Source organism: Phoca vitulina, unplaced genomic scaffold (assembly GCF_004348235.1).
Source record: "Phoca vitulina isolate PV1807 unplaced genomic scaffold, GSC_HSeal_1.0 scaffold2, whole genome shotgun sequence".
In the NCBI taxonomy this organism is placed as follows: domain Eukaryota; kingdom Metazoa; phylum Chordata; class Mammalia; order Carnivora; family Phocidae; genus Phoca; species Phoca vitulina.
The window spans coordinates 81987336-82000123 of NW_022589705.1; the positions used below are offsets into that span (position 1 = coordinate 81987336).

At 53.7% G+C, this 12788-nt stretch overlaps 1 protein-coding gene across 3 annotated transcripts; it reads left to right on the forward strand.

Moving 5' to 3' along the window:
• Positions 1–1266: 1266 nt before the first annotated feature.
• PAQR7 (progestin and adipoQ receptor family member 7) lies at positions 1267–11492 on the forward strand. Of its 3 annotated transcripts, XM_032417966.1 has the most exons (4): positions 1269–1344; positions 4114–4191; positions 5135–5230; positions 9122–11492. In XM_032417966.1, the coding sequence occupies exon 4, from the start codon at positions 9143–9145 to the stop codon at positions 10187–10189; it is 1047 nt and encodes a 348-aa protein (XP_032273857.1). In that variant the 5' UTR covers positions 1269–1344; positions 4114–4191; positions 5135–5230; positions 9122–9142; the 3' UTR covers positions 10190–11492. The 3 variants fall into 3 exon arrangements, with proteins under 3 accessions (XP_032273848.1, XP_032273865.1, XP_032273857.1); XM_032417957.1 differs by lacking the exon at positions 4114–4191 and having other exon boundaries at positions 1267–1344; XM_032417974.1 differs by lacking the exons at positions 4114–4191; positions 5135–5230 and having other exon boundaries at positions 1268–1344.
• Positions 11493–12788: the final 1296 nt, after the last annotated feature.

A 12788-nucleotide genomic window follows, 5' to 3' on the forward strand; every position in this document is an offset into this window, starting at 1 on the left:
TACCAAGGAAATACACATTCCTCTAGTAGTCATTGCAGTTGATGAAGAACCTTCATACCCATTGTTTTATTAATTCTCCTAACAACCTGTCAGGTATTATTACTTCCATTTCATAGGTAATAAACTTGAGGCCGAGACAAAGACTTGCCCAAGATCACATGGTGAGTTGGGGGTAGCACCAGGACTTGGATCCTGTTATCATGCCCACACCCCGCACCGTCTCTCGGAATGGACTCGAAGCTCCCTGAGGGCGGATCAGTGTCCTTTCTTAGACTGTCCCCTCTCAGCTCCGCATCCTTCAGGCTGTGTGTGCCCCAGCTGGGGTGGAGGTGTCTCCCCACTCTGCCTGGTCCAGGGCCAGAGGAGCGGACAATCCCTGTCAGTCTGTGCTGAGGACCTTCTCTATGCAGGGATCCCTCACCCTTTGGGTGCTCCCACTTCTGAGGGGGAGATGTTATACTAGGGAGTAGAAAGTGGGTGGTTTTTTTTTTTTTTTTAAGATTTTATTTATTTGACAGAGAGAGACACAGGCAGAGAGGGAACACAAGCAGGGGGAGTGGGAGAGGGAGAAGCAGGCTTCCTGCCGAGCGGAGAGCCTGATGCGGGCCTCGATTCCAGGACCCTGGGATCATGACCTGAGCCAAAGGCAGACACTTAACAACTGAGCCACCCAGGCGCCCGAAAGTGGGTGTTTTAATAGAGGTTCAAACACCATGCCTTGGGCCGGCCGCAGGGGAAGCGGCCCACGGAATAAGACAGGGGTGTAGAGGCGGGATGGGGCTCCCCGGGCAGAGATGAAAATGGGGAAGGCCAGGCCCATCTCGACCAGAAGTAGCCTAGTGCGCGGTGGCATGTGTGGATCCTCGTGGCTTCGGGGCTGGGCGGCGGGCTCTCGGGACAAACCGGTCCGCGCTCCTGCTACAACTTGCCCGGCGCCCGCCAGTCCGCCACCCGGACTCCGGCGCTGGTGCTTCCAGTCGGCGGAAGCGGGACCCGCTCCGCTGGAGCGTCCGCAGCGCCGCCGCCCAGCCGGGGGACTTGGGCAGCCGCTTCTGCTCTCCGGGCCTCCGTCTCCGCAACTTTCTGCACGACGGCCACAGGAAGGCCCACGGCTCCGTGGTCGCGGGGCTGGGAGCGCCCCCTGCCTCCGCCGGCAACACGTGGGCGTGGCGGGGGGGGGGAGGCCAGCGGAGTCCCCGCGCCCCTCCCGCCCGCCGCCGCCCCGCCCCCCGCCCGCCTCAGGGCGGAGCTACCGGCCGCCCCTTTATCGGCTTGCAGGTCGCGGGGGACGCCGAGGCCCAAGGGTCCCAGCCGGCCGGTCTCGCCGCCGCGCTTCGCCCCGCGGTAGGTACAGGGCTGGGGAGAGGGGAGCGGGCCGGCGGCGGGCGCAGGGGTGCTTCCGGGGGCGGCGGGCGCGCGCGCAGGGGGCGAGGGCGAGCGGGGCCGCGGGGCCGGAGCCGGAGCACCCCGGGTGAGAGCGGGAGGATCCTGCGCTGGATCCTCCGCTGGAACGGAGCACATCCGAGGGAGTGGGCTGGGCGGCCGGCCGGCCTGGGCGAGCGGCGGTGGCGGGGAGGAGGAGAGGCCGGGGGCTCACTGCTCCCCCTGCGGGGGAATCTAGGGAGACTCCGGGGGCACAAGGGGCGCGACTACTTGGGACCGGATGATGTGAGGGCGTCCCACTTGGGGGACGCCTAGGCCGGTTGGGATGGGGAAACCTGTCTTGGTGTCAGGAAAGCATGGACGTTTCCCCTACCCAGTGAGGGGAAGGGGAGGGAGCCCCACACCACCCATAGCATTTGCTTTAAGCCTGCAGGCTTTGAGGACCCCCAGAGGGGTTTCCCTGGGGCGGCCCGTGCAGGCCTGGCCTGAGTGAGGGGCTTGGTCAGGCCACAGCTGGCGAGTTTGAGAGTTTGATGGATTCCCAGAGCTGGGCTGCACCTGGCTGGATGGCCCAGGACCTTATGTTTTAGCTCCTGTGGGAGAGGGTTCCAGCCTCACGTCAAGGTTCCGTCAGAACCCCTTGGTGAGAGGCTGCCCCACTCCAGCCTCAGTTTCTGTGACTAGAGGGGCCCTTGCTGGCCAGAGGTGAAACTTGGGTCACTTTTCCATCCCGTGCTGGGTGACAGTAGCCAGCTCACCCAATCTCTCTGAGCCTGCTTTCTTCCTACAGGTTCTTCTTCCTTGTCCTCAGAGCATTAGTGAATCTGAGTTCCGCAGAATTCCTTTGACTTATTTATTCTATTCTGATTACAAATGGAGGCCCAGGGTGCAGTTACAAAAAACGAAAATTATTTCTGTTCAGTTTTGGAAGAACTGGAAGAACTTTTTCTTAAACACATTCTGCCGAGTTGGGGAATTGGTTTGCATTGAGGGAGGTGACCCAGTTGCTGGGAGATTGGGAGGCCAGCCAGGGATGAAAACTTTGCTATGTAATCTGTGGCCACCCACTGGATGCCTGGGAGTTGACTACAGTAGATGAGGGGCAAGAGCACTGGTTTGGGAGTCAGATGTTGTCTTGGCCATCCTGCCTCCTGGGCTGTGACACCAGCTTACATGGAGGTTCAGAGTCGCTTTGAGGGAGAGTTGAAATGTATGTGAAAGTTCTTTGTAAACAGCAAGCCACTGTAAATTACTAATGTTAGTGCCTAATCTTATTGATAATATTTTGGGCCCTTATATGGTATTGTCCTTGTGAGGATCCCTCAAGAATATTACGTCTAACAACTCCTGTGTTAACACAGGTCTGGCCTTACTATTATTATTGTGATTATTATTTTTAAGTAGGCTCCAGGCCCAACATGCGGCTTGAACTCATGACCCTGAGATCAAGAGTCGCGTGCTCTACCTACTGAGCCAGCCAGGTGTCCCCCCCCCCCACCTTACAGTTGTTTTTTTTTTTGTCTGAGGTTAGACTTTGTCTTCTATGGCAAGATAAAGTTTTCTTTAAAGGAATGTGCTGAACAGTCAGGGCCCAGAGAAGCAACAATGAATATTTTGCATGCCAAGACGGAGGTGAGAGAGAAAATGGAATTATAACCAATTAATACTCATAATAGGCGTTTTTTTAGTTAGGCTGTTAAGCTCCAAGAGGGCAGGGTATTAATACCCTTAGTTCTTACCCTTAGCTGGTAGTTAGCTGGGCTGTTGGTTCCATGAGGGAAGTGTCTTAACGGTTTTGTTCAGTGCTGAAGCTCCAGCCCCTGGCACATACTCGGCCTGAAACAAATATTGGAACGTCTCAGGGCCTGAAGGGCCCTTTGACGTTACCGGTAAATTCATTCTGTCCTTTGACATTTGGAGAAACAGGGCCAAGAGGGGAATGGACTTGTCCAAGGTCCCACAGGGATTGAACGGCTGAGCCAAGACTCGAACCCAACAAAAATAGCAGAGCCAGGCTGGGCCAGAGCCGACATGGCATCTATGACTTTGTTTCGCTGTCACAAGAGCCCAAGGGGTAGCTGTTACTATCCTTCGATTATGAATGAGGAAATAGGCTCAGAGAGGTTAAGGGACTTAAAAGCAAAGTCACACAGCCGATTCGCGTCAGACTTGAAATCCCACTCTCACATAATAATGGGGACCTGGCTTCCCTCTGAAATAGTCTGCCCGAGGTGAGTGTAGGCACCCTCCCTTGGGGCGTCAGCTCTCCCCAGTGCTGCACAATCACCACCTGTGGGCCTTCTCTCAGGACTGGATTTTCCTTAGCCCGTAGGCATTTTGTTTGTGTGGGTGAGGGCTGTCAGGGCAGGGAGTCTGTCTGCTTGCTTCACCCTGTGCCCCAGCTCTGTAGTTTTTTGCCTGTCATGTGCACTAAACTCAATGGGATGGGTAAAACTGGGGGCTTTCCCACTTCGAAATCCATTTTTTTTTTTTTTAAGATTTATTAATTTGACAGAGACACAGCGAGAGAGGGAACACAAGCAGGGGGAGTGAGAGAGGGAGAGGCAGGCTTCCCATGGAGCAGGGAGCCCGATGTGGGGCTCAATCCCAGGACCCTGGGATCATGACCTGAGCCGAAGGCAGACGCTTAACGACTGAGCCACCCAGGTGCCCCTCGAAACCCATTTATTGCCCCATCCCTACAACCTGGTCATCTGTTTTGCCCCCCAGGTATTTAGGGGACTCTTTGGCAAAGTGTATCAGGGAGAGACCAGGAGGAACTGGGGCAAGCCTGGATTGAGGAGCGAGGTGAGGAGGTTGACCTTGTGTTTAGGAAAGGGGAATGGGAGGTGGGAGGGCAGAGGAGAACCGAGCTTCTCGAATTCACAGGAGCTCCCACGTGGGCCCTGGAGATCTCAGTGCTGAGGCTCAGCCAACCTGGAAGCCTCTCAAACCTGCAAGACATGCCCTGGCCAGGCCACATGCCTTTTGGATCACCTGCTGGCATGGTCTACCCTTTTGTCCCTCCCACTGGGGGATGGAGCAGCTGCAGCTGAGACCCTTTCCATGGTGGTTTCACTTCCCAGCCACCTCTTTTGGGTCTGTGCGGCACAAATGCGAATCTTCAGGGCTCTTTGGACCCAGAGAGGTTACTCTGAATGGTCTATGCTGAGGAGAATTCAATTATGAAATAAGGTCAGTGTCCCTAGAAGTTCAAACTCCAGCCAAATTTCCCTGGTCCTTACATGTATCCTCAGAGAAAGGTAAACTATGCAAGAGACACAGTTAACCAAAGCCCCCAAATCCAGTGGAACCAGCTACTGAGGGCTAAAAGAGGACAGTTTTTTAAGACGATGCCAAGCCAATCTCTAGGGCTGAGGATATTTCAAATACTACTACTCAGGCTGGGGATAATTCAAATACTACTACTGTTAATAATAATTAGTTACTTCTACTATTAATAGTTGATAATAACAGCAATCATTTATTGAGTCCTAAACTGTGCTAAAACTTTATTCTAATGAGTTTAATCTTTACAGCCATCTATGCTATAGATAATATTATAATTCCCATGAGGGAGCTAAGGCTCAGAGAAGATGAGTCACTCTTAGGTCACACAGCTAGCATGTGATGGACGCAGGCGTCAGACCTGGTTTTTGTGAATCTGAAGTCCATCTCCTTCATGAGCCTTTCTGGTGTCCGCTTTCTTCTTTATTTCTAACTTCTTTCCATTATGATTCCTGGTGGGTAGGGACAGAAGCCAGTCAAGTTTGCCTGACATCCATCAACCAGGCCCTGGTCACCTGGTCTCAGCCCAGCTTTGCCCGTCTTGCCGTGTGAATCTTGGGTAAGTCACAACTTTTTAGCCAGCCCTGGGTTTCCCCCGACATTTCATGTGGAGGGTAATGCTGAGCTTCCTTCTGCAGCTGAGGCCTGGCTAGGAGGGCAACGTTTAGCTGGGATTTGACCTGTGTGGGAATGGTGATGGTGGGGAGGGGGAAGGGAGAGGTGGAGGTTTTCTTTAGCCCCACCCTCTGGTGACATCACACAAGACACCTCCAGCCCTTGGAAGCCCCGCCCCTAGTGACTGTCACCTGTGGAAGTGCCACCCAGTGCTTGGCATCTGGTGAATTTGCCCAGTCCCACAGCGGAAGCCATCGGCCCGCAGGCTCGAGGAAAACCCCTAGGTAACCTAGGCTCGGAGAGGGGCCATGGAGGGTGGCCCGAAACAGGCAGGTCCTGGCAGCCTGGTGGGCAGATGACTCTGAAGGTTCTCTGAGGGTGGTCTCTGGATACCTACCGTCCTCCTTTCAGCTCATGCTGGACCCCTGCACCTTTCCATGGAGTCAGGAGATGGGAACTAATTCTGAAAATAGACGTATCCAGATAGAATGGGGCCTCTGGGTGAGGTCTAAAGGAAGTAGGGAGCAGGATCTCTTTATCCCAGGATGTAGCCTCTGGGTTCTGTGCTTAGGCCCCACTGTGTCTGTTGGAGGAGGAGGGCCCTGAGGGCACTATCACCAGCTGAGGAGGTGGCTGTGAGCTAGGGCTTCATTGGCGTAGAGCCAGGGGGTGGCTGGTAACGTGGGGAGCCTGAGGTCCCTGGATGCGTGTCAGCTGGTAGAAGACTAAGGAAACAATTTATGGGAAAGGCCTTGGCTACCTGCTTTAGACCATTATCTTCCAAAGTAGTTCTGTGGAATGCAGATTGGCGTGACAGGAGCCAGGGTAGCCTCTGGGTGTGTGTGTGTGTGTGTGTGTGTGTGTGTGTGTGTAACACGCATGTATGTGTGCGTGTGCACCTTGGGGAGGAGCTCCTAACCTCTCTGAGTTTCACTGTCCTCAAAAAGAAAATGGGCATAATACCTGCCTCAGCAGGCTAGTTATGAGAGTTAATTGCAATAAGGTTATAAAGAGTAAGCATATAGTAAGCACGCATTTCAGCTGGTTTTGCAATATAATTATTACTAGGAAAAGAATCCTTGGTCAGGTAGGCTTGACAAATGGAGGCTCAACAAAGCAAAGCTGCCTTCTTTGCTGCAGGACTTCTCAGAGCCTTTAATAGGCTGTTATGACTTGGAAAGTTCTAAGAGTGGGATATGGAGCCTTGGACTAGATTTAATGGATCACAGGGACCCAGGAACTAGGCCACCATCGCACATTATCATTCCCTGGTCTTTTCCCTTGTGGTGGAATGGAAACCTTGCTGGATTGGGCAACTCCGGGGAAGGGCTTCCTGTCTCTGGGCTCTTGTTTTCTCAGTGTAAAACAAAGGTGCTGCATGAGACACTTTCAGAGGCCTTTTCTGGCTTCCTGAGGTTCTGAGTCGGAAAGCCAAAGTTGTAGACAAGGGTAGAGGCTGAAGGCCAGCCTCTTGGGGAGGAGAGGACCTCCAGTGCTGGCTCCTTCACTAGCAAGGCCGGCCAGGCGGTTCTCATGGACGGAAGCGGCCAGCAAGGTCTGCTTCCTAAACCTGACCTGTGCCATGCTGTCTGGGGAATGGGAAGTGGGAGAGTCCTGCGCCCCCCTGTCCAAAGCACCCCTTGTGCCGTATTGTAGTGACTTGTTTAACTCCTGCCTCCTCATTGGACTAGGAGAGGCCAGAGACCAGAGCTGACTTGAGAGGTGTAACGGCGGGGGCGCTTAGGGATGCAGGTCAGGCTAGGGTGAGGCGGAGGGTGGGCTGGCGGCTTGTTTTGATACTGCATTCGCATGGCAAGCTCCTTGCATTTATTGGACTTGTGTCAATTACTGGGGGGGCTTTGGGGGTGATTAGGGTGCTGCTGGTGGCAGAAACATGAGAGCTTTATCCTGCCCAGATCTCCTTGCCTCTTACAATGACTGGTGCAAAGGTAGGTGCAAAAAATATCTGACGAAAGATGGACAGAAAATCAGGGTGCGGAGTCCAGTGAGCTCGTTGGAGGGATGGGAGTTGTCTGGCAGGTGCTAGTGTCTCAATAGATACAGATTTAATGAATGACACAGTGAATGATGATAAGCCTGAAGTAAGCAACTGGTTTCAGGCAAAACTATATAGAAAGTATATAACTATGAAATGATTACTAGCACTTGTCACCTTGTCTTGCGAAGGACAGTTTAGGGTAGTGGTTAAGATTGCAAACTGAGTCCAGACCATGCCTCTGCCTAGCTTGGTGGGTGGGCAAGGTCCTTAACATCTCCATGCCTCAGTTCCTTATCTGCAAAATGGGAATAATGATAGTACCTACTCACAGGGTGTTATGAAGCATAAATGAGTCAATTATACGTAAAGGGCTTGAAACGGTGTCTGGCACATAGCGAATACTGTATAAGCATTTGCTATGATTTGTTTTCCTTTCGATAATCTGCACCATACCATGAAGTCCTGGGGGCAGGGATTAAATCTTTTTCCTCTCTGCCGTCCCCTGGACCCAGCACAGGACCTGAGGCAGAGGAGGGGCTCAGTAAGTGTTTGCTAAATGAACAAATGAATGAGTGAATGAATATGTTTTATATGGTACATTATATAACCTATACAAGGGGAGTAGACAGGGCGGGGGTAGTAAGGAGGTCCCTTGGAAGTGGCAGTTTGAACTGGCCCTAAAGGCTTTCAGGGGAGGGAAATAGAGTGTGATAAACAGAGTGTGATATCAGGTTAGGTGGGAAGTAAGGGTAGGAGCAGGGTCTTGAATGGCAGGGTGAAGGGTTAGATTTGATGTCTTTGGAATTAGCAGCCGTGGGTGGGAATGGAAGGGCTAGAGGAGGCATCTTCTGAGTGGAGATGTGGCTGAAGGAAAGGGCTGTTTTTACAGAATCAGTTGTTAACTGGGGACTTCCAGGGGAAAAAAGTGACTTTTTGAGCTGGGGACTTTAAAAGGTATGAAGTGTTATCGGGATGCTGTTATGCTCTTTGATTCAACAAACACTGAATGCCAGCTACCTGCAAAGCACTGTGGGTTCACAAAACAATGAGACTAACTGCCTACCCTTTGTGAGCTCACATTAATGATTTTAATGCCCATGAGAAATGTTACGATGGTCAAAGGATGGGTATCTTATGGTAGGCACTCAAGTAGAGAGGTCATCATCAGAGGTTCAGGGGGCCAGGGAAAGTGTCACAGAAGAATGGGTTTTGAGGGATGAGTAGGAGTTTACCAGGTAGGCAAGATGAGGAAAATGTCTCAGGCAGAGGGAAGAGCTTGTGTAAACCCCTGGACATGTGAAACAGGCTCAGGGGTGTGGTGAGGCTGTGGCTGGGTTGGAAGTGCACTGTGGCCGAGCAATAGGGCAGGAAAAGGTAGCAGGGACCAGATCATGGAGGCCGATGGAGGGTCAGTGGGAGACCCTGCCACTCCAAAGGGGCTAAAGGTAGAGGCGGTGGGTCTGTTAGCTAGGTCACGGTCACTGGCAGGTGAACACAGATGGCGACGCGAACATGGGAGAAAGCAGGGGCTGCCGTGTGGACCTGGACTGGAATGGAAGTGGCTGAGGTAGTGAGCCACCTCCATTCATTCCTCAAGCATCGCTTGAGCACCTACGGCATGCCAGGCACGGTTCTAGGCACTTGGGATGCATCAGGGCGCAGAACAGCCGTGGGGGCAGAGCTGCGATCTTCCTTAGGATGACTCCTCTCTTCGGAAACTCAGTGTAGGGGATAAAGAGGGCGGGAAGGAGGGAGTGAGAACTGGGCTCCAGAGCCTCCCAGCTGCTGCTCGTGGTGGCCCAGGGCGCCCTGACTTTGCTCTGGTCTCTCTCCCAGCTCCCAGCCTGGCCCGCAGCCATGGCCACGATGGTGGCCCAGAAGCTCAGCCATCTGCTGCCCGCTTTGCGGCAGGCGCACCGGGAGCCGCGGCCCTCCGGGCGGCCAGAGCCCGTGTTCACGGTGGCCCGAGCCGAGGTGCCGCGCCTCTTCTGGAAGCCGTACATCTACGTGGGCTACCGGCCGCTGCACCAGACGTGGCGCTTCTACTTCCGCACGCTCTTCCAGCAGCACAACGAGGCGGTGAACGTCTGGACCCACCTGCTGGCCGCGCTGGTGCTGCTGCTGCGGCTGGGCATCTTTGCGGGGACCGTGGACTTCTGGGGAGACCCCCACGCCCTGCCCCTGTTCATCATTGTGCTGGCCTCCTTCACCTACCTCTCCCTCAGCGCCTTGGCTCACCTCCTGCAGGCCAAGTCCGAGTTCTGGCACTACAGCTTCTTCTTCCTGGACTACGTGGGCGTGGCCGTGTACCAGTTCGGCAGCGCCCTGGCGCACTTCTACTACGCCATCGAGCCCGCCTGGCACGCCCGGGTGCAGGCCGTCTTCCTGCCCACGGCCGCCTTTCTCGCCTGGCTGTCTTGCACCGGCTCCTGCTACAACAAGTATAGCCAGAAGCCTGGCCTGCTGGGCCGCACCTGCCAGGAGGCGCCGTCAGCGCTGGCCTACGCGCTGGACATCAGCCCCGTGGCGCACCGCATCCTGGTGTCCCCCGAGCCGAGCGCCGATGACCCCGCCCTTCTCTACCACAAGTGCCAGGTGGTCTTCTTCCTGCTGGCCGCCGCTTTCTTCTCGGCCTTCATGCCCGAGCGCTGGTTTCCTGGCAGCTGCCACCTCTTCGGGCAGGGCCACCAGCTCTTCCACGTGTTCTTGGTGCTGTGCACGCTGGCTCAGCTGGAGGCTGTGGCCCTGGACTACGAGGCCCGGCGGCCCATCTACGAGCCCCTGCACACCCGCTGGCCCCACAACTTCTCTGGCCTCTTCCTGCTCACCGTGGGCAGCAGTGTGCTGACGGCGTTCATCCTGAGCCAGCTGGTGCGGCGCAAACTCGACCAGAAGACCCAGTGAAGGGCCGGGGGTGGGTGGGGCGGGGTGGCGGCTGGTAGGGGAGGGAGGTAGAGTGGGAGCCCCGGGTCCGGGCTTGGCTCCAGAGGGGAACAAGGCCTGGTAAAGTTGTTTGTGTGTGGCCTGCGATGACTTTCTGTGCACGCCTCAGCTGCCAAAGGCGGTACTGGCCAGTCCCTGGATTTGGGGATTGGCCAGGAGCTGCTGGGGTCCACTCCTGGGCCTGCCCCAGCCCCCTGCCCTGGGAGAGGAAAAGAGATAAAGATGCGGGCCGCCGACCAGGCTTGCCTCTCCCCATTGCCTTTCACTAGGGGTGAGGATCGGGGGTCAGCTGGGGCCAGGACCCTGGTTGGGAGCTTCCAGATAATCTGAGAGGGGGTGAAGGTAGACTTTAGGCCAGAGGCAGAAGAGGCCTCAGCAACCCCCCCCTCCCGCCCCCCCCACCAGATTTCATTGGTGGACAGGGAAGGGGCAGGCCCCAAATGTATGTAGGATCTTACCATCCCTTGAGCTCCAGCCTGGAGTTTTGGAGTTCCACAGAGTCTCCAAAAGTAGAAGATGGTGCTTGGGAGAAATGGATCCCACCCAGTGCCCATACCTCCTCAGTCACTGTCCCACACAGTGAGCCCCAGCCTTTCTAGCTCTGGCCTCTGTGACCCACACATCTTGTTCCCAGCCTCTCTCCTGGTTTCCTTGTCCATGATTCAGTTATCCATTTCAGTGTTTCCTGGGCCTCTGCTCAGAGGCAGGCTACCAGCTGAGTCCTGTGGATCAATGCAGGATGATGAGAGTTTTAATACGGGAATGACCTGTCAGGGGAAACACCAAGGAGGAATAGTGCTGCCTGCGACCCTCACGGTCTTGGGTTGGGAAGGGTGAATAGGAGTTTGCAGATGAAGAAGGGCATTCCAGGCAGAGGGAAAAGCCTCTACAAAGGCCAAAGACGTACTGAAGGGAGTTCAGCGGTGCTGGAGGTGGGGGTGGTCTGGACTCCGATATGTCCAGGATGCAATAAAGGACTGATAAGAGCAGCCTCTTTGCTTTTTGCCTCCTGTCCTGGGAGTGGGGCCCTGGGGCCCCCATGGACCTGCTTAGCATGTTGAGGAAGTTTTCCAGGGCATGCTGGGGCCCCCAGGGGTGGGAACAGGGAGGAGGAAGAGGCAGTTCATATTTTCTCTTTGCCTGGCGGTGGTTGGGGGCCTTATACACTATATATATGAACTTTTTCTTTTTGGCAGGGAAGGCAGGGCATTTTTATTACCAAATAAGTTTTAGAAGTTAAAGGAATGTGTAAAATTTTATATAAGCCCACTTTATAATTTGACAAAGATTTCATTTTTGGGTCTTTCCTTCAATCAAGAAGGATTTTATATGTTAATTTTTATAATACTGCTTTTCCACAGTACAGTTTACAATACAGTTTTCCACAGTACAGTGAAGGAAAATTAGGAAGTACTGATAAAAAAAAACCCAAGTGAATAAAAAATATCACTCTGCTGGGCGCCTGGGTGGCTCAGTGGGTTAAGCGTCTGCCTTGGGCTCAGGTCAGGATCCCAGGGTCCTGGGATCGAGTCCCACATCAGGCTCCCCACTCAGCGGGGAGTCTGCTCTTCCCTCTGCCTGCTGCTTCCCCTGCTTGTGCACTCTGTCAAATAAATAAATAAAATCTTTTTTAAAAAAATATCACTCTACTGCTAAACTATCCTGTTTATAGGGGCGCCTGGGTGGCTCAGTCGGTTAAGCATGTTGGACTCTTGATTTTGGCTCAGGTCATGATCTCAGCACTACGTGGGTCTCCGCACTCAGGGGGAGTCTGCTTGAGATTCTCCCTCAGCCCGTCCCCCTACTTTCTCTCTCTAAAATAAATCTTAAAAAATATCCTGTCTACGTATATATGTATATAGCTAATATACATATATAAAGAACATCTATGGGGACTGTGGTTAGGGATGGAAGGATGAGTGGGATGCCAGCACTTCTGCATTTCTGAGGAGCTTTCACAAACTTTACCTCACTTGATCCTCTTTAAAATCCAGGGTCTCTCTTAAGCTGTGAAGGCAGAACTAGGAGATAGTTTTGGGAGCTGACAAACCTGGGACTCCAAATTTTTAGGTTTCATTTTTAACCTTTTTCTTTTCTTTTTTAAAGGTTTTATTTATTTGACAGAGAGAGAGCAGAAGTAGGGGGAGCTGCGGAGGGAGAGGGAGAAACAGGCTCCCCGCTGAGCAGGGGTCCCAACGCAGGGCTGGATCCCGGGACCCAGGGATCATGACCTGAGCTAAAGGCAAACACTTAATCAACTGAGCCACCCAGGTGCCCCACCCCTTTTTTAAAAAAGATTTTATTTGAGAGAGAGAGAGAGAAAACGAGTGGGGGGAGGGGCAGAGGGGGAGGGAGAAGCAGACTGTACGCTGACCAGGGAGCCGGAGCTGGGGCTCCATCCCGGAACCCTAGCTGGGATCATGACCCGGCAGAAGACAGACGCTTAACCCGCCGAGCCACCCAGGCTCCCCCTTTTTAACGTTTTCTAAATCCTCTCCCATGTGGTTTCATAGTTATGCTTGGATTTTTTTTTTAATCCAAAAGTAATTCATAAACTCTA

What these genes read in the sequence shown, in the direction of transcription:
- PAQR7 (XM_032417957.1), top strand. Translation starts at nt 9,143, where the DNA reads ATGGCCACGATGGTGGCCCAGAAGCTCAGCCATCTGCTGCCCGCTTTG.